Raw genomic sequence first — 26,202 nt, forward strand, 5'->3', positions numbered from 1 at the left:
TGTGTTGAATACTTTGGTTATTGGCATTCTTCCCAGGTTTTTTGAAAGCCAGAAGAAGAGGAATATAGCTTGATCTGGCCACTCCGTTTTGACGTGTGGGGTCAGACGTTAGGCTGGCAAATTGTTCTGTTAGCTTACAGATATCAGGAGCAATCATTCGGAGACGAGTTTGTTGCGTGTTTGTCTCAATTTGAGGTTCGTAGAATTGCAAAATGGCCCCTTTATTTCCGCACGTCAGATTCAGTAAATTATGGTCACTGTGCTTCGTTTTAATGATGTTGAATGAGACTATGTTGAGATACACAGATTCGGAGACAAAGATGTAGTCAAGAGTGCCTGATGACGTGCCACGTTCCCAAGTTGGTATCAAGGCATCTAAGTCTGTCGTAGTGGCGGAGTTAAGGCGATTTCGAGATTTCATAATTGCACTCCATGCAAGTCCTCTGTTTAAGGCAGAGGAATTGATGGGGTCTTTTCTTTTTGGGGCATCGGGTATTGTGCAATTCGCATTGAGGTCCCCGCAGATCAGAATGTTTGAAGATTTGTATTTGATTGCGATTTCATCAATTGTGCTGGACACTTTCTCGCACATGTTCGCAGTTGAGGTCTTTTGAGGGTTCCAGTAAACGTTTATAATTTCTACCGAATCCTGTGTTCTGTGCTTGGTCGATGGAGTTTCAGGGTTCCATGTGATCAGAACCGCCAGAATTTCATAGTATCGAGTTATGACCTTTGTGATGGTTATGCCGGAACCTATGCGGGTGGCTGTTAGTAATCCCTATGAAGGGCGACCCAAAGGCCCTTTGCAAGCTGGAGATATTTCAATGCAATAGCCATCGAGGGCCGGTTTTTCACGCAGCCACGTTTCCTGAAGGCATATAATGTCATAGGGGCTCAGGTCATGGCTGTCAGACTTGGTGAGGTGAACGTGGCCTCTAGTGTTCCATGAAGCTATGCTTAAAGTTTCTTTCAAGGGTATTTGCTGAGACGATTGGGATGTGAGTGACATCAACTTTACATCCCCCGGTGGTTGCTATGTCTTCACCCCTGTGGTTAGGACACTGCAGACCCAATTCCATTTGTCTTTCTTAGTTGTTATTTCGGGCTCAATCTGGGTCTGCTTTGTGATTTTTCTTGAAGTTCTCTCATTCAGCGACACCGCTCCTCGATCTTGATTATTTAGACGGGGAGTTGTAAGATATCCATGGTACCGTTCAGAATCGTATTTTTGTCTGCGGTCTTCTCTATATTCTGCTCTCTCGTCTCTCCTTGTGGTATTTCTTAGGCGGACTGCTGTGGAGCGTCCGTCTGATGGTGGTTCGTCGGTCGTCGAGCTCTTTTTTGATGTTAATGTTGGACTTCTTCCCCTTCTCGCTGATCTATAAAGGTCTTCCGTTCGTGATTTGAATCTGTCATTTTTTTTCGGGGATAGTCTGTAGCTATCTTTTGATGATTCTTTGGAGTTCGCAGGTAGAGACGCCCCACTTGATTTGCTTTGATCCTCCAGTAAGCGTCTCGATGGACTAGGTTTACGGTTGGTTTGGGTTGATGCAGGTGGTGATACTTTTTGTTGATTCAGGGTCGTTTTGACCAAAGGCTGTTTGGTGGCTTTATGTTCAATTTGAATCGGTGTAGCAGATGGAATAATTTCATTTGAAGTTCCTTGAATCGATGATCGACCTTCTGTTGGGTCCAGATGTTGAGTTATGTCCATCAGCGAGCTTTAAGCTATAAATTCTTCAGTGGATTTTGGGGAGGAGGAGATGCAGATAACTGAATTATTTAGACTTTGTTTTTGCTGGGGTGGAGTCGGTTTTTCTTTTAGTGACTCTTTTTACTTAGGTCTCACTGCCATCACGGTATCAAGGGCCGACACTATTTGTGCGTCATTGGTGGCCACTTCATTGACCGTAGAGATTTTCAACAGTGGTTTGCTTTTAGTGCTCTGTGTTGTCTTTTGTTGATTTTCTAGTGTTCCCTGGTGTTTAGCTACTACTGGGTTGGATTGTGTGGCCTTGTCAGTTTGTCTTTTAAAAACCGGCGCTGGAGCAGATGAACTTGCCGTGGCTTCTGTTTGGGTCTCTTTTTCCAGGGTAGCTGGAAAAGCTGGTTTCAGAAGGTTTAAGAGCTCTTCTAGCCGACTCAGCTTCACTCTGCTCTGTTTCTTTGGTCCAGAGCTGTAATGAAACCTTCAACAAATATCAGTTTGCTATGCATCATTGCAGTTGGAACATTGCTGTCTTTCAGTGAGTCATTGATGGCTTCATACAGCTTTCCGAATGGTGCTAAAGCTATTGTAATTGCAGACATGATTATTGGCAAATCTGTTTTTTTCGAGGGCGAAGCCTTATTGCCCGAGGTTGTGACTTCACTGAGTCTTCTGTTTTTTGGCGGAGATCTGGGCCATGGAGTGTGTTGGGACGATGCGTCTGATGTTTGTAAATGGTCATCTGTTTGAGTCGGACCCTCGTCTGGAATCAGGCAATCAGGAGACGGCCGAGTTGCAGGAGGTGTCGATGGTAGGCCGTCTCTTGGTTTATGGCCACGTATAGGCGTGGAAGAAATTTGATTACCGTATGTTGATCCAGAGTCTTTGGGGCGCGTTGACTTACTTAAATCATGGGTACTGTTTTCTGAAACTGAGGTGTTCTGAGTGCTGCTAGGGTTCATGGTGTCTGAGTCAGGAGTCACTCCCTGTGATTCAGAGTCTTTGTTCATTTCTTTAACTGAGGGCACCTCGTTGTTGCAATTTGCCGAAATCCTTTTCGGATCAGGAGTCTCTCCCTGCGATTCTAAATCTTTGTTCACTTCTTTACACAGGGGCACCTCTTTGTTAAGATTTGCCGAAACCCTTTTCGGTACCACGTCGGACCTGGGCACACTAAAAGCCTCTCTCGATCCTATTAGTTGGCTTTGGATGGCTGAGTGGATCTGGGCCTGATTTGGGATCCCCGACGTTAGTTTTCTCGCTTTACTTACAGGTGGGAGGTCCTGAATAGCCTCCAAGATTTCTGCGTCTGACAATAGGTTTTGTTCTGAGGACCGAGCTTTGAGACATCCTGACGAGGACTGGTTATTATTTTATAGCTTAAGGAAACTATCTTAGACATAAGGATTAGAGTAGGTTTTTCTTTGGGGTTGTTAAAGCTTAGTTTAACTATGTCTTTGTGTCGTCGCCTATATCTGACCTACCACAAAGGCTAATGAGGGAATGTCCCACTTGCTGCAATAATTACAAAAATTGTAGAACCCTTATGGCGTCCCCTTACACCTGATATGACATTTATAACGTGCCTGTACACAAGTAGGTGCCACAAGACAAGGGAGGGGGAGACAGGGGAGACAAGACAAATGATCCTACTAGGCCTTGTGACATTGGGATCGTGCAAGAGCGACAAAGAGAAGTGCAGGGGGAAGGGAGGGGGAAGTGCAGGAGAATGTAGGGGGGAAAGTGCGCTCAGGGCAGAGCAGCTCTGGTTAAGTGCAAGGAGTCAGGGTGGCTGTAGGGGTTACAGTTACAGCCCCTAGGTGTGCGGTAGGCCAGGAAGCAGTGCAAGGAATACTGTTCATGAAGGAGTCTGGTTCTCTGAGTCTCTGAGGGTACCAAGCAACCAGTCGGTGCCGCAGACAGGTAAGTTAGCAAGGAAACGAGAGAGAGAAGGCAGAGAATAAAAAGGAAGGTCTTGTGCCACTTCCAGAACTTCAGGTGGTCCAGCTCAAGTTTGAGAGGGTCAGGGAGGCCGTTCCAGAGGGAGGCACATCTACCCCCACTCTCTACTTGGAGAAGTGTCTGACCTTCAGAGAGTTCGAGGTAGCTGAGCAAAGGTCTCAAGAAGGAAGGTATTTAGGCAGAGAGAGCTGGATATAGTGAGGCTCCTGGCCCCAGAAAGCCTTGTGGATGATACAGAGGGGCTTGAACTTGACCCTTGCCGCCACCGGGAGCCAGTGGAGAGATTTCAGGGCAGGAGAGATGCTGTCCCTGGGCTTGGGGCCAAGGATACGTCTTACTGTCCTGTTCTGGATTAGTTGCAGTGGGCGAAGAATAGAGTTGGGAAGATTCAGAAAGATGCTGAATGCCATGCCGTCATGGTTTGACGGGGTCAAAACAGTAAAATAGCCAGATTTCCAAATGTTGAGGACTGAATTACCTGGGCACAACTAGAACAGGAGGTCTTTCTATGGCCCCCTCAAACATAATACAAAGCGTATTGGGCACCACTGTGCACACTTTGTTATTGCAGGGTGTGAAATGCTGCGAGAATACCTAGAGTTTCCATCTGTTCAGTTCACAAGGTCAGGCCCATCAGTAAACCATGGTGAGGGAGTAGCTACTGTTCAGTAGAGTTCATGAAGCAGGCCATCTGAATAACTCGTGTTGTCTCTCAGGAGCCAGAGGGGCTGGAAAAACCTTGAGATGTGGGAATGCATCATGCCGTGTCCAAAAACCTGCGATGCAAGTGGGACGGACTTCCCTGCAGTTAAGCACCAAGAGCCCCCAAGTAGCCCAGCCACACCCTGTTGTTGAGATTTACCCTTCTGTTGCCAGCACAGTGAAGACAAATGCTCGAAGCTCCAAAATTCCCATACCATTTAGAATGCAGTTTTACACCCCCCTATTAGAGCTGCACTTACTTCTTGACTGCCATAATAATAGACAAATTACTTTTAAAAAAAGATTTTTATTTATTTATTTGTTTACGGTTTATTATGAACCTTTACAAAAAAAGAAGTACAGTTTCAATAAAACATAAAACATTTCCTACTTCAGCTAAAAATAAACACTTAAGTTTCCTTTTGTTATAGCAACATAACAAATCACTAAAACACATCATATAATTTCATTTTGAAATTCCAGTCCACTACAAGGTTACCAAGGGCTGAATCATACACCATTTCAAATAAGGAATCACTTTCATAGATAAATTACCAAAATACCACAGCCTCAGTTTAACATAGCTCACAGACAGTTTTCAAAAAAGTAAATCCTCGTATGGTCAAGATAGGTGTGTATCCGTGCATCATTTTATAGCAAATGCTATCCAGATCTACACCTGCAGTTATGGGGATACATTCAACAAAGTAGTTCGATCTCTGACTTAACAGCGTGGGGCATATTAACAGAATATGATGTAAAGACTCTTCCACAGTCTCCTGTTTGCAGAATCTACACCATTTCATATTGGTAGGTTTGTTTCTGATGTTAAGAATTTGATTGGTGTACATAACATTCAGTCTAAATCTCATAAACTCATTTCTCACAATCCTAGATGGATATTTAATCAAATATTTTTCCATTTCTGGAAAGAATTTCCACAATGAATAAGTCTGATTATAAAACTTTGAATCAGCTACTTTGCTCACTGTCATTGACCAATCATTCCCTTGTATAATTTGTTTAACCTTATTAGGTTTGTTTAACAACGTACACTTGGCAATACGCAGATCCCCCAGCATATTCACGATCTCCGTATTTAATTTATTCATAAACGGACAAGATAAATCCCTACTTGCATAAACATATAGGTTATTATCACCAGACAGCATACACTTTGTTCATAATAGGAGCCTCTTCCCAGTTATCAGTGAGCACAATGACTGTAGACCGAGTTCATACCGTATTATCTCAGTTGGCATGCATTTAGGCAAAAAAACAGGATGCCCCTCCATAGAATACTTTCCAGAACTTTCAAGTATTCCATAAAGTCTACCGCAAAACGTTCTAAGCCATAAATTAACCTTGGTACTACTTTCATAGTGTAGAATTCCTTAAGGGGTTTCATCGAAAACTTACCAAATTTTCTCTCTATCAGTCTCATCTGCCTCAAAGCCACCTCCGTTTTTACCTTCAATTGATCTTTGATTAGTGGAGCTGAACCAGAACCAGAAAAGCAGTATCCCAGATATTTAAAGACTTTTTGAGATTTGATGTGTTTCTCTTCACAAAACCAAGTATAGGAATCCTGCCGCTTGTTAAGTTTGCCCATACGAATAATTGTTTTGGAAGCATTTATCTTGAAGTGGAGTTGTTATACATTTTTCAAACTCTTTGATAAGGCGTTGCAATCCCACTTTGGTGTTATCAAGCAGGAGGAAGTCATCCGCTTACGCGATGCATGTTATCAGTACATTACCCAATTTGGGGGATACCAAACCCTTCTTGTCAAAAGCTGCTTCAGCTCCACTAACATACAAATTGAAGATTGTTGGTGCCAACATGCAACCTTGATGGAGACCGTTCATAGTTTCAATCTCTGATGACAACCTTCCTTCAGAATCTAATCTGATTACCAACCGTGTATCTGTATGAAGTGCATTCACAATTTCCAAAAGATGGTTCGGCATTCCCAAAACTTTTAATTTATTCCACAGAATGGACCTATCGACCAGGTCAAAGGCCATGCGGAGGTCCAACGATGCCACAAAAGTCGGACTTGCTTCCTTTGCCATGGCTTTACTTTGTATGCATCTAAGAATGAGACGTCCACGGTCAGTACCACACTTTTATTTTAACCCCATTTGTTTATACTTCAGAATTTGATTATTTGAGATCCAATTTTGAATATCGACTAACACCATAGAGGCAAAAATCTTAGATTCCGAGTCGGCAATGGCTATTTATCTGTAGCTAGAGGGCAACAGGCGCGAACCCTTTTTAAAAATTGGCAGGACAATTGAGGCCCTCCATGATTGTGGAATGGTTTTTGATAACAACATATCATTGAACAGAATGCATAACATTCTTGCCCAGTACAAATGATTAGATTTCAAAACTTTATTAGTAAGGTTGTTCAGTCCTGGAGCACCAGAATTCTCTCTACTTTCTCTAACTTTCAGTATTATGCGGATGACACTCAGCTCTCCTTCAGGCTCCCCCCCACCTCCTCTCCTCTCTCGCTCATTCCTGACTGTCTAGCTGTGATTCAGGAGTGGTGCACCTCCAAGTATCTCTGCCTTAATGCCAGTAAGACTGAGACCCTTCTCATTGGGACCCCTGCTCCCACTTTCCCTCTCCCTCTCTCACTCTGGCCACACTCCTTGTGCCCTTTTCCTTCGCTTTTCTAAAAAACTTGGTGTCATCTACGACTCCACTCTCTCCTTCTCTCCTCACATCACAGGCTTTGCCAAGAAGGACCAGTAGCAGTTGCACCTGCTCAGAGGTATTCGTCCTTTCCCCCAGAAGCTCAATGTCCCCATAGCCCTGGTTCTGTCTAGGCTGGACTACTGCAACAGCCTCTTTCTGAATCTGCCTTCCTCTACTCTCCGTCTCTCTGCAACTAATCCAGAACAGAACTGTGATGCTGGAAATGCATTGCCGGGACAGGGGCTCCATGTCCTTGTCCTGTACTCCCTTATCATGTGTGTTCTGTGTTATTTCTGCACAGGAGTCCATGTGGGACTCCTGGCAGTGCAGCTCTTCCTCTTTCTGGTTGTGGTGAACAGACCCTTGGGATACCCTTATGGCACTCATGAGTGGGGTACAACCCTGTCCCCTAGTGTATGTTTCTGGGCACCTGTGTGTTGCCCACAGAGCAGGGTATGAGCTGGTGGCAGCTCCATGCTGAATTTGACAGGTGCTCTGAGTAATCTCCATTTTGGGATTCCCACGCCCTGCCATTGGAATCAGTTGATTCCTGATAGAAGGCAAGATGGCCCCTGTGGCCTCTTGGTTTCTATTGCCTGTTAACTTGTTTTCCCAATGTCTTGGGAAGCCCTGACTCTGTCCCTGCCCCTGACTGGCTGTTGGGTGGAAGAACCATATATGGTATTGTGGGGAAGTCCAAGCCAGACTGGCTGCAGCCTTCCCAATGATTGTATGTAGTCTGTAACTCTTGGGATGGGACCTGGGTGAATGGAGTGTGTGACCAATGTACATTTCATGTTATGGGTTCCTGGTTGGAGAAGAATGGCCTGAATGCACTTTAAGCCTGATTGGCTGGCTGCCTGCCTGCTGAATGCCCTTCTGAATGATTGGCTGCCTGGGCCTGGCTCAGCAGTGTGAATGAGAGACAGAACAGTATATCTGGGGACCTCTCACTGACTAGAATTGTTCTGAAGCACAAGTCGAAACTTGATGCTTACTCTTGAAGCTGAGCCGGAAGAATAATAATTGCTGCTGCTTTCCTTCAAAGCAATCTGCAAGCTGTCGTGCCCTCGAAGACTGATCCTAGAGACAACCTGGCTAGGAGACCCCTTCCCGAGCTACGAGGGAATATCGTGCACCAGCTAACCTTCACCAAGTCTCCCTGGAAGTCAGCCTTCGAAAGACTGTCGACCGGAGACAGGGACCGCCGAGGAACCTGAAATGAAGCACCCGGATATCGAAGTCCAACGCCATCGACGATCATCATCGTCGACCGGAGCCGCAATGCTCCATTGCCGAAGACATTTGAACCGTCCACTGCTTTGTCCTGCCGGCTAAAGTCATGGTTGCTGCCGAACCGAGGAGAATCCGCCGGTGGTTTTCCCGCCACCCGAAGTCCTCAAAAATGCAGACGAAGATCCGAAAGCCAGCCGTGGTCGAGTCCTGATTGCCAACGGCAACCACTGACGACCCAACGCCCTTGCTGGGCCTACGTTCTTCATTGATTCTTTGCGACGACAAACTATCGTCGTCCAGGTGCACCGCACGCCTCATCTTCGCAGGACGTCCACAACCGATCGCCAACAAGCATCGCAAGGACCAAAGCTTGATGATCCGTGGCTCCTGCCTTAAAGGGAGTTCACTCAAGAAGGATCCGTCATCGAACTCTGCTAAACCGGGTGCGTTGGGGTAGTAGAACATTTGTAGAAGGAAATAAGACTCTGCTAAACAATATATGGACTGGGCTTGTCAATACTTTATTTACATGTTGCCCAAGTAGGGGGGATCTTCACACAGAACGGTGTCTGGTTAATGGGACAACATATTTTGCCAATTGTTTAACCACATGTTTTCCTCTGAATTTAATGGTTAATTACTTTTGCTATTGATTTGTATGCCATTTGAAACTGTCAGCAGTTGGTGCATTTTAATGGAGTCAGAGTAATTGTTGTTCCACATGGACACTGCACAAATATTCATTACAGTGTTGCCTGAGCACAAAGTGTGTTATTTTGTAAATAAGGTTCCAAGTTATATACACACAAAGTGTGTTATTTTGTGTGTATATAACTTGGAACCTTATTTATATAAAGAACTGTGTTATCACTACCCTAGTGTGTGGACATTCCTTTGTGGGGGCTTGGGGACTACACTGTACTTAAGAACTAGCCTGCAGCACCACCTGAGAGCATAAGGCTTGATTGCTCGTCCATTGCTACCAACAATAGAGAATCTTGGCTGGGGTGCTCTGCGCTTCTACTCTGCCATATAGAGGGCAGGAGGACAGAACCCTTCCCCACTCCTCCAGTCTTTACAAGGACTGCAAGACTTGTCCTTGGTCTCAGCCCCAGGGACTGTATCTCTCCAGCCCTGAAATCTCTCCATTGCCCCCCAGTGGCTCCAAGGATCAGGTTCATGATCCTCTGCATCGTCCACAAGGCTTTCTGGGGCTGTGGGCCTGCATTACAGCCAACTCTCTCTTCCTAAGCACCTTCCTTCTCGAGCCCTTTGCTCAGCCACCTCCAACTCTCTGAGGGTCAGATGCTTCTCCTGACAAAGAGTGGGGGGTCGAGCACTCTCCTCTGCAGGTGCATCCCTCTGGAATGGCCTCCCTGCCCCTCTCAAACCTGAGCTGGACCACCTGATGTTCCCAGAAGCAGCTCAAGACCTTCCTTTATGTTTCTGCTTTCTCTCTCTTTCTCCCCTGCTGACAGAGTTGTCTGCTGCGCTGACTGGTTGCTTGGCTACCCTCTGAGTCTCACTGGTCCAGGCACCCCACGACCAGTATCCCCTACACTGCCTTCAGGCCGACCACACACTTAGAAGTTGTATCTGGCTGCACTTACTCAGAGCAGTGCTGTCCTGATTGCACTTCCCACTCTCCTCCCCTTGGCACTTCCGCTCTCCCCCCCTGCACTTTTGCGTATCGCACTTGCACGATCTGAATGAAACAACGCCTAGTAAGATCGTTTGTTTTGTTCTCCTTCTGTCTTCCCTCCATTGTCTTGTCACGCCTAGAAACACTTGTGTTCAGGTGCGTTTTAAATGACGTATATCATAATTATAATCCATGTCTTGTTCATTTCCTGGTTAATAAAAAAGATTCAAATGCAAAATGAAATAATTCACACCGGCCATTTGTGTATAAAGTTGCCATTAATCACAGAGGTTAACTCCCAAATAACCAATAAAGCTGTTCGTTTCTTGGAACAAGGTAGGATAACATAGATCCTGATCTAGGGATTAACTATCCTCAATGGGGCAGGGAGGGCGGACCCCTGGTGGGATCCTGCTTGCTCTGTTCCATAGGGGGTGTAAAGCTGCAGGCTCACCGGATTAGTCCGTAAGTACCCTCCCTTGGTACCGAGTGGACGAATTCCCAAGATTCATCACAATTAGCACAGCCAGAGATCTCAGATCCAAAAGTAATGTGACTAAGTTACGTTTTAATTAGAAAGGTGAAAGAGCTTTAAACTACTCCTTATGTGCCATGCATGTGGATACTGGTACCTCCCTCTGTTGCAAAATGCCTCCCAGCATTTTTTCTGGACAGTGTTAATTCTTTTCGATTTCAGATCTCCAACTCCCACAGTGCATCTGCGAGCAACTAAGAAAACCTGGACTGGACCCTGAAGTACAGAATCAAATCTATCACACCCGACAGGACAACCCTGGATAGACCCCAGTGAAAAGGCAAATATGGGGCCAGCTGAAAACGAACTGGAAGTGCAGGGAGACTGCATGGGGATAAGAGAGGCACAGACACTGTCCCCAACCCTATTTGACAAAAAGAATCCCCGCAACTGAGGAAAGCTACATGGAGAATGACCATCCTGAGCCCCTGGCAATCCCTGGAAAACAGGAACGGGCTTAGGTTTTTTAAAAGCCTAGAGAAACGAAACCATGTGTCACCACACGGTAGCCCCACATGCACTCCAAAGGGGATAATATCCCTAGTATCACTCAAAAGTCTATCTACCCTGCAATCCCTAGGATGGAATGCAAATGGGAGTATAGGCTAAAACCTATAAAGTTGTTTTTAGAGAACAAGTATTATATCAACACTTAATACATATAACACTCAAAAAGAGAGAGTGGGTATGTTTCCGTGGTAGAATTTAATGAAATGGCAAGTAAGCCAATGTTCTAACAAAAATTACTTTCAAACAAGAATGTACATATGTAGCAAAAGGATGTTTTTAATACAGAAAAAGTATAACAAGAGGAGTACAGCAATGAGTCCAAATGGTACTCCGCACATATTACAAGAGTCTTTATAACTCAATGTCTAATATTACTCAGAACAAAAAGTCGCTTCTTGCGAATTTTGAAAAAGGATGAAAGAGCATCTTCAAAGAAATTTACAATGACTAGTGTTTACAACATTCACACTAGAACATTTTTTGGTAAAACATCAAAGTCCATTAAGACCATTCCAAACAGCACCATTGAGTTCAAACAGTTGCCAACGTGTTTCGGATTACTACAGAATCCATCTTCAGGGCTATGGTTGCTATTTGTTCCAATTTTTCAAAATATATCACAATTCAAATCTCTAGAAGATAACAAGGAACATAATCACTAAGAGTTTAGAGTTTTTTACCACAAGAAAAAGCCTCTCACCTGTCTAACACAGTACCTGGGGAAAAAGACAGACACAGATTGGTTTTTAGAGTCAGGTGCGCGCTGCAGCCAATGGATGGGGCAGGGGGAGACAGAACTGGAAGAACCATAGTTTATAAGGAGACAGAAGGAAAGGCAGAGTGTGGGTTGATCAGTTGAGGTCAGTGGAGAGAGCGAGAGGGAGGGAGAGAGAGCAGTCTGAAAGAGAGAGAGAGAAAGAATTGAGTGTGTGAGGAGACACCTTTGTGGGTATGAGGGGGGGGAGTAGTAACGGATAAGAGAGACGAACACCCTTACGCTGTACCATCATTTGTGGAACTTAGAGCAGGGACGGCCTAGATAGTTCCCACAGGGAGTTTAGATAAAGAAAGCATTTGCCAATAGGCCATCACATCCAGATTGTTAACTCTTACTGTTTAAGGGCTTCACTTTGTCTAGATACCGACCTGGAGTTGCGGGATGCCTGGCCTAGAAAGCGTACAACCCCGCTAGAAAAGAGACAGAGGGGGATGGCTCCTACCAAGTCCTCTCAACCCCAACCCTTTTCCAACCTGGTGCGTTACATTGTTCAGTGCAGCGATAGGCAGATTGTACAGTTTCATCTTAAGGATTTTTTCAAAATTCAAAACAAAACTCTTGAATTTTCCTGGAGTCTCTGTAGGGAAGTCTTATCTGTGACACTGGCCTTTAAGTCATGTGCATACTGACACAACTCTGGGAGATCTTATGGCCGATGGTGTCGAAAGCTGCTTATAGATCCCAAGGATTCGGGGCTCCCAAGCCGTCTAAATCTGATTCGGGAACATAGTTCCACTACTTATTTTGTACACCTCGACCGCTGCCTACAGTTGACATTGGCTGACGTCTGACTGTACTAATCTGCCTCAGCCTTATTTAAGGGTGTTATTAGTGGTGGCTCAATCTAACCATTTGGTGTTAAGAGTATATTTATTATTGATAATTGTTTGTAGAATGGGTCAAAACTAATTTCAGAAAGTATGCCCTTTTCTAAAGATGTACTAACCTTTCTACAATCAGTTAACAAATGAATACACTGGTGAAGCAAGAAGCAAGGCCCGAGGGGAACAAATCACAGAAATGTCGTAGCACACCAAGTCCTGTCTCAGTTAAAAAATACTAAAGAAATGGCCTTTTGCCTGGTTGCATAGATTATTATAGAATGCCAAGACATACAATTAAACATCTCAGAACAATGTCTTTTGTGTTTTAGACAGTGAAATCTTTTCTGACAAGTCAATCAAATCAAATGTCAGTGCAGTTGATGTAACTATAGTACCCATGTTATTTCTTTGTGTTAGGCTGTTACTGTGAATATTTAAAGAAATTCGGATCGTGTTCTCTGCGTGCAGAGTCTCGCTTTTGCTGTAAATACAGAAACACTGGAATAAACTTTGGCTGTTATAAATTCTGGCCAAATGGCGCAATGAATAGCACACACGTTCGTGGTATACTAAGAAATACTTGTCTTTTGAGTAGCACTTGCAACCACAATTTTGCAGTTTCATAGTGCTGTCTTACTATTACCAAGTGTGACCGGTCCCTGTCGACGAGGGGGCCGGGGGATGTGGTCCCCACTCAACATGGAGTAGGCGGCCATATATCAGAGCCGATCATACCATAGGGGCGAGGTGAGGGTATTGAGCGGGACAGTCCTGAACCTGCCTGGCATGCTGTTTATATTGGTACCACTGTCAGCCGCATCATGCCTTCCAGCCTCTTGTCTGGCCAGAGTTCTGTTCTTCTCCTTACAGACCTGCATGTGCTGGTACCCAGTTCTTCAGCAGGGGAAACAATACGAGAGAAAGCTGTGATGCTTAACACGTGTCTCACTCTCCAGACACCTGCCAGACTACTGGCACCCGGGGCTGCAGGAAGTAGACACGCAGTGCAGGTATCAAGGAGACTGGGCAGCAGAAGCCCTCCCAAACTCCAGGTAGCAGAAAAGGGGTGGGGCCAAGTAGGGTTTTTCAAATATTTTTGCAATTTAAGCCGCCCCCGGGGAAATCATAGCAATAGATTGCCAAAAGCAATCAGTTGATAGTAGGGACCAATGGGAAGGGAACGAAGCAGTACAGAAGGAAGGCACGGATATAAAATGCACACATTCACAAGCAGAAGGAAGCGCCCATCACGGTGAAGACCCTGTGAAACCATCCCTACTGTGCCAAGTCCACACGGACCAAGAAAAATCCTAACCCACGACTACATACTAAACCCGAGAAGATGGAGTAATGAGTAATGAGGCTCAAGCCTCGGTATCCAAAAATCACCTCTGATGGATACAATCTATCAGCAAGAAGAAGCAGAAAGCCAGAAGGAAGGATGTTCGAGTGAGGTCAGGGGAGAGTTGGGGTGCGAGAGACCAGGCTCAGGATGGAAATTGGGGCAGTGTGCTGAAAATTGGTTGGAGATATTGGAGAAGTGAGCTATTGTGTATGAAGGAGTGTGGTACTAAGACTGATAGTGGAGTGATTGTTGTGAGAGTGGGTGTGAGAATGTTCGACAGTTGGTAAGAGAAATTGAGTGAGAGTAGAGGGTGATTAGACGGCAAGTGGGAGAGACGTGCGTAGAGGGAGAAGTTGGAGAATAAGAGGGAGCAGCAGGAGTGAGAGGGGGAAGGAGAGTGCACAAGATCAGATGAATAGATGGAAGGATACAGGAGTGAGGAATAGGGGAAAGATAGAGGAGGAGCAGAATGAGAAAGACCGGAGGGGGCAGGTGAGACACACACGGGAGAGAGAAGGAGGGAGTACAAGTAGATAGGCGGAAGGAGGTGAATAGGACTCAGAAGGGCAGCAGGAAAGAAACGAAGATTAGGGAGAGGAACCGATTGAGAGCAGTAAAGCGTTTTACAGTGGCCCGGTGACAGCATTTGGCTTGGCATTTTATACAGTACCGCAGTTCTGTTGGTTAAGGGATGGAGAGATTTTTATACATCCGTCGGGCATTGTTGAAAGAGCTGCGTTTTTCTGTGAGGCTGTTTTTCTTTAATTTTGGGGGCATATTGTACCCCTCTAGGATCAGCTTTGCCTTTCTTATGGCCGGGCTACCTCCAAAGGGCTACAATATGCTAATTTTGCAAATTTTCACTGCAGGTGTGGTTGGGCCGACAAACTAAATCTGCAATCCACAATGTCTGCTCCATCAAAAATGTTGCTCTCCGGTAGTCGAACAGAAAGGGGTTTTCATGAACCAATCTGGATGCCCATTTGTGTCCTAGCCAATAAGAGAGCCTACAAACAAATATAGGAGTCTGTGGATTGTATCGAGTGAACCCAGATCTAGATAATTGGTTGTTTGCTTTTTTTCGCTACAATTATTGAAAAATACTTGGAAGGATTACACGGCACCACAAACTAATCACGAGTCAAATGTGACGCAACGTCCTCGCAAACGTTCAGCACAAATCCATCCAGGGGTTCGGGATGTAGGTAAGAGCAAACTTTTCTATTGGAAATAAGTTGGAAAACATACGTTTTGGGAACCCCTCTGTAACTTTTCCCCCTACTTTATGAAGCGTCACAAAATGTTACCAAAAAACTGTTGGGTCTATATTTTTAAAAACTTTTGTGAAGATTCATCCCACAGCGCTAAAAGAAGAAGCTTTGCAAAAAAATAAAACTACACAGTTGCTATCCCCGACTCAGTACTATATACACCATAGTACTAATGAAGAAAATCTGCCTGTTTCTGCCAAAAACGTTTGTAAAATTGAAAAGGCAAATCAGTTCCTCACTTTTCAACACATAATTTATTCACTGAGCCCTCTTTGCAATCTTTACTTACTGCTCATATGCTAGGGCTGCTCTTCCTTTATCTACATAGTTTTCAAAGATATTTCAATGGATTGCATTCTCCCACAGATTCCTCATTTTGATAGATATCCAGTTGCAACTGCTCAGAATTGTTTTTGACAGGGGGTGTAGTGTCGCTCAATGTCGACGACTCACTTGTATTTGTATTAACATTTATCTAGTGCTTTGCACCAAAGCGCTTTACAAAAGGACAACGAGAATAGCAATTAGCAAAACATAGTAACATTTGACTCAAGTACCAGAAAACAGTATAAGGAACAATTTACATGATTGAAGAGGTGGAGCATGTGAGGAGAGGGACCATGTTGAGAGGCAGGAGGATAACAAGAATTACAATAAGCAAGACATAATAACATGAGGATCAAGTGCTAGGAACATTGTAATGAACAATTTACATCAGTGATGTAGTTAAGTATGAGGGGAGAAGACCAAAGGCGAGAGAATCAATAGGAGTAGAGGGTAAGGAGAGAGTGGTGTGAGGAAAGAAGAGTAGGAGTTAGGGATGTGAGTAGAGGAGGTGGGATTGTAGGGAAGTGCGGAAGGTGGAATAGGAGGAAATAGATTGGATATGGAGACGGTTCCAGTGGAAAGGAGCAAGTAGCATGAAGGAACGGAAGAGAGAAGGGGCACAGGGGGAGGGGGAGAAGTGAGAAGGAACAGATCAGCAGAGCGGGCGAGGAGAAGTGTAGAAAGTGAGAAGGGAGGAAAGGTAAGGTGGAGCAAGACCGTAGAGGGATTTGAAAACGAGGCAGAGGAAACTGAATTTAAGCTGGGAGTGAAAAGGGAGCCAATCAAGTGAGGAGAGGGAAGAGGAAATGGAGTAAAGGGATGAGAGAAGGCAGAGAGAGCGAATAGCAGAGTGATGGACAGATTTGAGGGGAGTAAGGTGAGAGGAGGGGAGTCCAAATAAGATAGTGGAGCAGTAGAAAAGTCTGGAGAAGATAAGGGAGGAGATTAAGAGCTTAGTGGCATGAAATGTGAGGTAGGGTCGAATTTTACGAATGTTAAAAAGGTGGAAGCGGCAGGATTTAGCCGTGAGAGAAATGTGGTGAGAGAGGGAGAGATTGGAATCAATGTGAAGACCAAGGTTGCGGGCATGAGGAGATAAGGAGAGTTGGGAAGGGGAAAAGAGAATGAAAGGAGGAGCGGAACGGGGAGTAGTGGTGTTGGCAGGGAAGAACATGACTTCAGTTTTGTCCGTATTTAGGGATAGGAAGTGGGAGGACATCCAAGATTTAATGGCAGAAAGACAAGAGGAACGCTTCAAATGGATGTCAGAGGAGAAGGTAAGGAAAAGAGTATTGTCTGCGAAGAAATGGTGTGAAACGCCAAAAGAGGAGATGATAGGGGCTAGGAAGGAGGTATAAAGTAAGAGAAAAGGGCCAAGGACGGAGCCTTGGGGAGCACTGTGGTTGAGAGGATAGGTAGGGGAGGCACAGCCACCCCAGGAGACTGAAAAAGTGCAGTTGGAGAGACAGGAGGAGAACCAGTTGAGGACAGAGTCTTTAAGGCCAAAGGATGAGAGGGAATTAAGGAGAAGAGGATGATCGACAGTATCAAAGGCAGTAGAGAGGTCACGGAGGATGAGAATGGAGGAGTGGTTAGAGTAGCGGGCAGAGAGTTGAGAATAGAGATGAGAGCAGTTTGAGTGGAGTGGAGAGGGCGGAAACCAGATTGGGTAGGGGGGAGGAGAGAGAGCTTGGACACGAAGGAGGAGAGTTGAGAATAGACCATTCGTTCAAGAAGTTTAGAGAGAAAGGGTAAGAGGGAGATGGGGCGGTAGTTGGATGCAAGGTGGGGGTTGGCTGAGGGTTTCTTGAGAATGGGGATGATTGTTGAATGTTTGAACGGAAGAGGAAAGGTGGATGTAGAGAAGAGACAAGTGTTGAAAAAGGAGGTGAGATAAGGTAGGAGGAGGGGTAGATGTTAGGAATAAGAGAGGTAGGAATGGGTCAGAGGGGGAAGCTGTGGGATGAGTTTTAGATAAGAGAAGAGAAACATCAGATTGAGTGACAGGAGTGAAGGAGGACACATTAAAGGGTGGAGGAGGGGCTGGAAGAGAAGAGGGAGAGTAAGATGGGGAGGAGAGGATGTTTTGGCTAAGGTTGATGACTTTGATAGAGAAGAAAGTGGTGAGGTCAGTGGCAGAGAGAGGAGAGACAATAGAATGATCGGGTGAAGGGGGAGAGAGAAGACGAGTTAAGGTTTGAGAGATGCGTCGAGGGTGAGAGGATTGAGAGTGGAGAAGATCGGAAAAGTAGGAGCGTTTAGCGGAGTTGTGACACGAGTCATAGAGGGTATGATAGGAAAAGTAAGCAGATTGGTTAGAGGGGGAGGGGTGTTTGAGCCATTGTCGTTCAAGGCGTCTGGGAAGGCGACGCATGGAGGAAAGGTGAGCAGAGAGCAAAGGTTGTGCAGGCTTGCGAGAAGGGCGGAACGGGGAGAGAGGGTGAAGGAGATCAAGAGTAGAAACGAGGGAAGAGGTTAGGGTAGAGGGGGCCTCGTTGGCAGAGAGGGAGGAGGAGGGGGAAGGAAGGAGGAGCAAGAGGAGAGGAAAAGAGAAGGGTTGAAGTTGCACAGGTCACTGTGGAAAAAGGGGGAGGATGGTAACGGGGAGGGAGGAGAGGAGGCAGGGGAGTGAGGGAGAGGGAAAGTAAGGAATGGTCAGATAGATAATTGAGAAGGGCAGATATAGAAGAGGCAGAGGAGGAAGAGGTGAATATGAGGTCAGGAGTGGAACCGGATAGATGAGTAGGTGGGGAGGGGAGAGGAGTGAGAAGGTAGGAGTCAAAAATGGTGAGGAGAATTTGGGGGGATTAGAAGAGAGATGGAGATTTAAGTCACCTAGTACAATTAGAGGAGTAGGGGTGGGGGTGATGAGGCTGAGGAGATTATCAATGTCCTCATAGAAGGAACCGAGGGGACCAGGAGGGCGGTAAATAATGAGGAAGGAGATGGCATGGGGGGAATTAAAGATTTTATACATAAATTCAAAAGAGGGAAGGATGGGTAGAGAGGTGGAACAAGGGGGGAGATGAAGTTGGGGCGAAAGAGAAGCCCAGTGCCACCACCTCAACCCGAGGATCGAGGGACATGGGCGAAAGAGGATGAGGAAGAGGTGAGAGAAGCAGGAACAGAGGTGTTGTGGGGAGGGATCCAAGTTTCAGTGATGCAGAGAAAGTGGAGATTGAGACGTAATAATAGATCAAGAACAGATGCGGTTTTATTGCAAATGGATCTAGTATTCCAGAGGGCAACATCAATGGAATTGGAGATATTAGAGGTTTGTGGGTAGATGAGATTACGATTTCTGAAAGAGGGGTTGGGGTGAGCGGTATGGTAGGGGTAGGGTGGTGAGGGAAGATTGAAGGAAGAGATTGTCATGATGAGAAGGCAGAGAGTTTTTTGGGGGGGAGGAAAATGGGAAGGGGGTGGGTAAGGGAAGGGTGTGGAAGTAATGGGGGGAGAGGGGCACAACAAGGAGCTCTGGGTGGCAATGAGGCAGCCAAAGGGAAAGAGGGAGGGAAATGAGGTGCACCAGGTTAGGGGGGCAGAGGTAGGTAAGCGGGTGGCCGTCGGTAAAGCAAAGCACAGTTCAAGGTGGCGTAGGCAAAGCAGAGTCTCAGCATCGGATGCAGGACGATCTCGAAGGGGTCAGGTGGAACAGCTGTGCAGGATGGAGGAGATGGGCATTTGGCTTTGTTAGGAGCAGGGCGCAGATAAAGTTGGTCGATAGGGAGGACAATACCAGGTGTTAAGAGTTGTGCCGGTATAGCGGGTCCGGGGATATCTGGTGGTGTCATTGCATGGAGGTGGTATTTCGGAACAGTGCCAGGAGGCAAGGTAGCATCAGCCAGGTGGATCTGCGGTTGCAAGGAGGAGGCGTTACGTTGAGGTGGTGAGGTCAGGACAGGGTGTGAGGTGGTGCTCACCCAAGTCAAGGTGATCAACAGTTGCAGAAGAAGTAGGTGGTGAAGGTAGAGCAGCTGTGCCAGTATAGTAGCAGGAGAACCGTGGAGCTCCTAGAGCGTAGAGGAGTAGAGCCCGACACAGGGTAGCGACAGCCAAGTGGGTCCGTGGCTACGCAAGACAAGGTGCAGCAGCAATTGCAGGAGAAGTAAGTGGTGAGAGGAGGAGCAGCCACGCTAGCCAAAGAACCATGGAGCTCCCAGGTAGGGAGAGTTTACTGGCTGGTAGAGAGGAGGAAGCAACCAGGCAGCTGAGCCAGCACAGAGTGGAGGCAGTCTAGTGGGAGCAGGGGGCGAAACCGAGCACCCCGGGCAGAGTCACAGCCGTGATGTAGAGGCGGCCAGGAAGGTTGCAGGAGGAGCTGTTATGTGGAGGCAGCCCGGCTCCTCAACATAGTGGGAGAAATGGAGCACTCCAGGTAGAGCCACAGCCGTGATGAAGAGGCTGGCAGGAAGGGGGAGCTTGGTCCTGATGGAGATACGGTTGTGAGGAGGCAGCAGATAGGAGCCGTTATAAGGAGGAAGCCAGGGTAGGGCAGGGTGCGAACCAGTGCAAGGCAGCACTGCCCAGACAGAGAAATCCGTTGTGGAGGCGGTTAAATTGTGGAGGGGCTCAACGCAGTACAGACCGTGCAGCTCGGTCTCGGTGGAGACATTGACGTGATGAGACGGCAGACAGAAACCGCTACATGGAGGCAGCCAGGAGCGGAGGGCGCGAGACATTGAAAGGCAGCGTGATCCAAGCAGAAATTACAGTTGTGGTGGTGATGAGACTGTGGAAGCGCATCCAGGCTGAGTCTCCTCCGATGTGCCGATGGGTCTGGTGGGGCAGTGCGCGAGTCAGAACCACGGCGGCAGAAACACAAAGAGCCAGTAGCAGCCACGCTGGGATAGGTCGATGAAGGGAGGACCCAGTCACAGACACCAGACCTAAGAAGCATGGCCGATGGGACCAAAGATTCCACCGTCGGGACACGGGAACCGGGTGAGGACGTCTTCGGAGTGGTCAGTGCGGAACTCTAGCAGAAGTTGTAAGGAAGCTGGCTCCAGGTAAACGGTGAGTTAAGGGAGAGAGCCCAAGGTCGCCATATTGCTGCTCCGGCGATGGGGGTGGAGACAATTCGAAGCAGGCGTTCAGGCAGGAGGAGGCTGAAATTCATGAAAGATGATCCAAATGTGCACGAAGTGTCGAAGTGAAATCGTGCAGTGTGGAAGTAAGAAATTGTGAATTAAACTGCTCTCAGGTGGCTTGAGTACGTATACGGCTGCACCACTCCTCGACAACGAACGTAACGTTGATCACCGTATTAAAGCAATGAATTATGGTCCCTTAACCCAGTTTCTTTTTTCTGTGTTCTCTGTGTGCTCCTCGGAACACGCTTGTTATTCGATTCGAACAAATTTGATCCTACGTCAGTATGTCGTGGCCTAAGCCATCCGGGTTTCAATGCTGCAAGGACTGCAATTCTAAAATCTCCCTCGCTGACCCACACACTATCTGTGTGTGTTAGATTCGGCCTTTATACAGACCAATGTGGTTCTTTTCTGGTGATGAACACGAAGGCGGTGAAGGAGCTCTCTCTAAAACTGGCCCTCGCCAAGCCACTGTCAAAATCCCCTGCCAAAGTGGCTGCCAAGGTCCTCTGAGCACGATACCGAAGGGCCTACTCCCGAAAAACATTGAGAAGGGCGTTGCTACAAGAAATGGTTGTACTTGTGTAGCGCATCTCACCACTCATTGTCGTTACACAAAAAGAAACGCTGACATGATTACGATTTTTCAGACGACTGTGGTAAGTCGTACCCAGCTAAAAGTGCACCTAGGGAGGAGTGGGAGTACTTCAAGAATCAAATGTTGAAAGTCTTTGAGAAGACCTTGGCTGGTATGGCTTTGGCCTCGACGTACAGGTGGATGCAGCTAGCTCCGACTGCGCCTGACCTGCCCGGCACAAAGGCAGCCAATGGAGGTCGAACGTCCTTGAGCAAGTTCCCAAAGGAGAAACCCTGTTCCTGCACCAGGCCAAGAAACCCCTCGATGAGCGGATGCCCCTCAAGAGCAAAGCTTCGTAACGGACACTAAATCTGTGTTCTTTGACTCGATATGGTCGATTTTTGACGAGGAAGGCGAGCTGATACCATTCATGTTCGAACCAATCGAGGTGGGGCCTGTTATCCATTGCCAGATTTTATGGTGGACCAGGTTTGGGTTACTGCAAATGGAGGAAGGCCACCACGATGCCAATGGTTTGAAACATTTCTGCATGTCGAATTTCAGTAGTTAAACCCATGTGTGCCCCTGAATGCCGAATAACGCAAGAAGGTCGAGAAGGTTGTCATGGCGCGCCGATGAAACTGGTGTCGCAGTACAACCTAACCGACATCCTCGAGCATGGACAGCAGACTGAGCGGGCTTTGCCGTTCAATACCGCCATAGCGGACCAGGTCATGGCCTTGTGGCAACACAGAGCTCACAAAAAAGTATAGGCCGCAAAGGGGCGACCGCCATTCTTGATGGCTCACCCAAACCCAGATGGGTTTAGTGGTGCAAGCAGCAATGGTAACGTCCAGGCCGTCGATGTCAAAACACCCCACTGATAAGGAGTTGAAAAAAGTTGATGCTTTGCCGAAGAATGTTTATGCCTCAGATAGCATGGCTCAAAAAGCTGTGAATGCCTCTTGCGCCTTTGCTAAATTCTCTCATATCTTCTGGAGCACCATTTCAGAAGCATCTGATCATTTCCCAGAGGGAGAGGTCAAGAATGGCTTCTTAGGGGGGGCGTGGCCAGCGAGCACCAGATGAAGGCGTGATCCCTTTGTGCTCCGGAGGCCACCAGCGACATCCTGGAAAAATCCTGGGAAATCAAGCTTTTACGCCCATGAAAATACTCCTCAAATGTGGCGGAAACCCAGCCGAACGACTCGCTGAAACCGAGACGTAAACTGGGGTGCGGAACCAAAGATATTTGCTGTGAAACAAAAAGGCAGCCGGCGCCGAAAGCGAAAACAAGATGGCCGGCAGTAATGAAGGATGAACTACGCGGGCGCTGCCAGTCACTGTCAGAGAAGGAAGAAATAGACTGCAGGTCGCTGAGAGAGACCCGGAGTGTGGGAGATAGCAACCCAATAGACCTGGAAGAATTGGCACTACCCCACGAGGGAAAGCCAAACCGACTCCGATACTGGCACTCTTTGAGCACGCTGAGTCATCCGCGGACAGAAGCGCACCGCCTCGGCCTCCATCGATGCGCCGTCCCGCCGACGGTGCGGTATCCCTGCTGGGCCCCTCACGAGCGAGCTAAACAACAGCGGACCTAAGAGGACTCGCCCCCAACCCAGTGAGATCCCATGCCTCAGCACATAGCTGGCCAGAAGATTGCGGGCGCTCCGTGAAATGTAGAGCACCTGCTGACTCATTGAAATAGCCTGCCGCGCTGACGGCGGGAGCCAAGGAAGAAGGTGCCCACGGAGAGAGGTGAGGAGAGGGGGAGGCAGGTGGCGGGAAACAGGGCTTAGCACACACATAAGTCCGCATTGCGGACAAGACTCCTGCCCGCTTGTCCGCCCCCCCACCTTCCATCTTCCATTCCCATCTTCCAGAACCCAACCAGCCTACTGTGGGGATACCAACCACGATAAACAAAGACCCTATGCCCAGCGCGCCGTAGGCAACAGATCATACGCATCTAACAGATGTGCTCTGGGGCCGACTGGGAGGCTCACAATAATCGCCCACACAGCGAGGGGAAGAAGTGCAGGGCCCTCTACAAACAGACTGGGCACATCGATTGGAAATCCAAACCTGCAAGAAAGCAGGGAAGACTGCACACAGCAAGTAAGGCTCCTAAAGGAAGTGACTGAGGCACCCAAGCCTAATAAGCATGATTAATCGAGGCAAAATGGGAAAAGAGAAATCCCATTGACTGGCCTACAAGACAACCCAATTAACTTGAAACGATCAGAGTGCACCACCTGTGAGATAGATAAAAAAAAGACAGAAGAAGCCACAATCAACCACTAACGTTGCCCTATGTGACTGCCTGAACAATCTACACAGCAAACGTGTAAAACCCAAAACCTAAGAGATCCTTTCAGAACACAGTCACGTAGGGCAAGGTACACACGCAGGCAAGACCCGCACGAAATCAGAAGCAACCAGTGAATAACGGTTACCGCAGCACCCCCCCCTACCATAAAAGGCCTCTCTCCCTGAGACCCATGAATTACAATCACTGCACTTGAAGGCTTGAATGGGAAACCCCACAATGAGGTGGTAAGGTCACATGAAAAACTGTAACGCGTTGCCCAAAATCCTTCAGATCGCCAATAAGCAATAAATGGAGAGAAGACGCGAGTGACCCACAAAGCAAAAGAAAGTGTTAATGGTACCGTCCCTCCAAGACTCAACGGAAATGATTACACTATGTCCAAAGCACCAACGAACTGAACCACCAGAACTCTAAAGAACATCGCAGAGGAGTTAGCACCCGAAACCTGTTACTCTGTCAACCGAGGTACTGAGCAATCAGATCGAACTGTTGACCGTGGCAGGTGTTTCTCTCCCAAAGGGTTACACTTGCTGCGGAGGGTGACATGGGCAAAGATAAGGGCAAAAGAACCACAACGCAAAGCAAAATGAAGCAATACACAATACCCACACCGACCCCTGAATCAGCGCAGGGGAAAGTCCCTGCCGCTGATGAAAGTAACCTCTCTCTCAAAGACGTAATCCAGGTCCTCTATGGAGAAAAAAATGGATGGCATCAGTACAGAAGTATACCTCCGATGCCACGACCTGCGGGAGAAGCTGAAACCCGTATATCCGAAACAGAAGACGGCCTGAGATCCATGGGGCAACAGATGACCAGAGTACTGCAACGCATGAAGACTCTGGAGGAACGAGTAGAGGAGGGAGAAGGTCGCTCACGGCGAAATAATATCCGAATCCTAGGGCTGCCCAAGAAAAGCAAAGGCCCCTCCATGGAACTATTCCTTGAGCAGTGGTTATCTGACCTGTATGCTCCAAAGACATTCTCAAAGTTCTTTTCCATCGAACGTGCCCACTGTGTGCCAACGGGCAGACCGACTCCTGGAGCACCACCACGCACTGTAATTGTTAAGATTTTGAATTACAGAGACCGGGATACAGTGCTACAGATGGCAAGAACCAAAGGAACTATAACATATAACGGCTCCAAAATTGCTTTCTTTCCGGACTTCACCAGAGAAGTGCAAAAAGCACGTCAATCCTTCGACCAGTTTAAAAAAAGACTGCAGGGGCAAAACATCAAATATGGCCTCCTGTTCCCAGAGCAACTGAAAATGTACCACAGTAGCACGACCGTACATTTCACGGATCCCAAAGAAGCATGGAACTGGGCAGAGCGCAACCTAGACGGGGAATGGGTCCACTGAATAGAAGGGAACGTGAACGGATCAGACCGCGACCTGACATATCACCAAATGCACAGCCAATGCGACAACAAGAAGAAATACCTCAAAGAGAGCCAGATTAAAGGGAACAATTGCACTCTGACAACAACCAGGCTGCCTACAAGTACAACAAAACACGAAGACAGGAACCCACTTGCAATACAACATCAGGTTCTCCTCCACAACAACAAGCTGGTGGCCCAAAGCAGAGTCCCCCCCTAAAGAACGTAACTAGATAAGACAGTAAGAAATACAGATTCACAAGTGCCCGCCGCAGTATCCCTAATGCTGAGTTGACGGAGGGCATTAAGCGTTCAATGTTTGACTATTTGTTAAATAGTTTGGTTGAATGGGCGACAGATGCTTCAGTTGGGGATGGAGTATAGGGAGAGGCGGTTGGGATTTGAACTTGTTGTTCTTTTTTACTAAACCATGCACGGATCGACTGCTCACACCGAACACAAAATGCACCAAGGTACTTCAGATCGAAATAACTAAAAATATCTCCTATGGAACCTGTGGTTGCCTAAACACAGAGCCTCATAAGACGCACAATGACTCCAAATGGGCTTAACACTAAGAAACTATGTCTCATAACATGGAATGTGAACGGCCTAGGAAACAGCATCAAAAGAAGGCTGGTGACACAATATCTAAATCGACATAATCCAGACATAGCACTCCTCACAGAAACCCATCTGGCAGGCACAACGTGCCAACTCTTCAAGAGAACCAAATACCGCACAGCAGTACATGCAGGTTTCTCCATGGGCTTGAGAGGGGTATTCATATTTATTAACAAGAAAATTCCTATTGAAATATCCAGTATAATTCAAGATACAGGGGGAGGTTTGTATTCATACAGGGCACACTGTGGAACCAGACCTTTGCCATACTAACGGTCTACTCACCCCCGGCGCTCATGACCGCCTTACTGGAAGATATCACACCAATAATAGCCAATAACACAGCGGATACCCTAATAATAGGCGGGGACTTCAATGAAGTAATGAATGTCAACGAGGACCGCACACATATAAGGGGAAGAAATCCAGCAATTCCAATCAAATTAGCTACCTTCACAGCAGCATTAGGGCTAAGAGATGCACGGAGAGATTTTCACCCGATGGAGCGGCAATACTCGTTCCACTCGGGCACACATGCGTCACTGTCCAGGCTAGACTACTTCTTTCTCCCCGCCGAAAATGTACATAAGGTAACAGAAGCAAATCTGCACCCCAAGGGATATCGGATCACTCTCTGC

At 47.0% G+C, this 26,202-nt stretch overlaps 1 protein-coding gene and 1 long non-coding RNA gene across 4 annotated transcripts in view; one reads left to right on the plus strand and one right to left on the minus strand.

The window, feature by feature from the left end:
• CHCHD6 (coiled-coil-helix-coiled-coil-helix domain containing 6) overlaps positions 1-26,202 on the plus strand; it is a 3,402,742-nt gene that overhangs the window by 3,127,450 nt on the left and 249,090 nt on the right. For 2 of the 3 annotated variants that reach the window (XM_069643379.1, XM_069643378.1), the window contains one exon: positions 6,370-6,486. The exons of the other annotated variant lie outside the window; for it this stretch is intronic. In XM_069643379.1, the coding sequence (XP_069499480.1) occupies positions 6,370-6,486 (117 nt within the window). The remainder of the gene's footprint in view (positions 1-6,369; positions 6,487-26,202) is intronic. 3 annotated transcript variants of the gene reach the window in all.
• The window catches only part of LOC138566286 (uncharacterized), a 428,118-nt gene that overhangs the window by 202,438 nt on the left and 199,478 nt on the right, over positions 1-26,202 (minus strand). The gene's annotated exons all lie outside the window — the stretch shown is intronic.

This window comes from Ambystoma mexicanum, chromosome 2p (genome assembly GCF_040938575.1).
Source record: "Ambystoma mexicanum isolate Mex_15411 chromosome 2p, UKY_AmexF1_1, whole genome shotgun sequence".
Lineage (NCBI taxonomy): Eukaryota > Metazoa > Chordata > Amphibia > Caudata > Ambystomatidae > Ambystoma > Ambystoma mexicanum.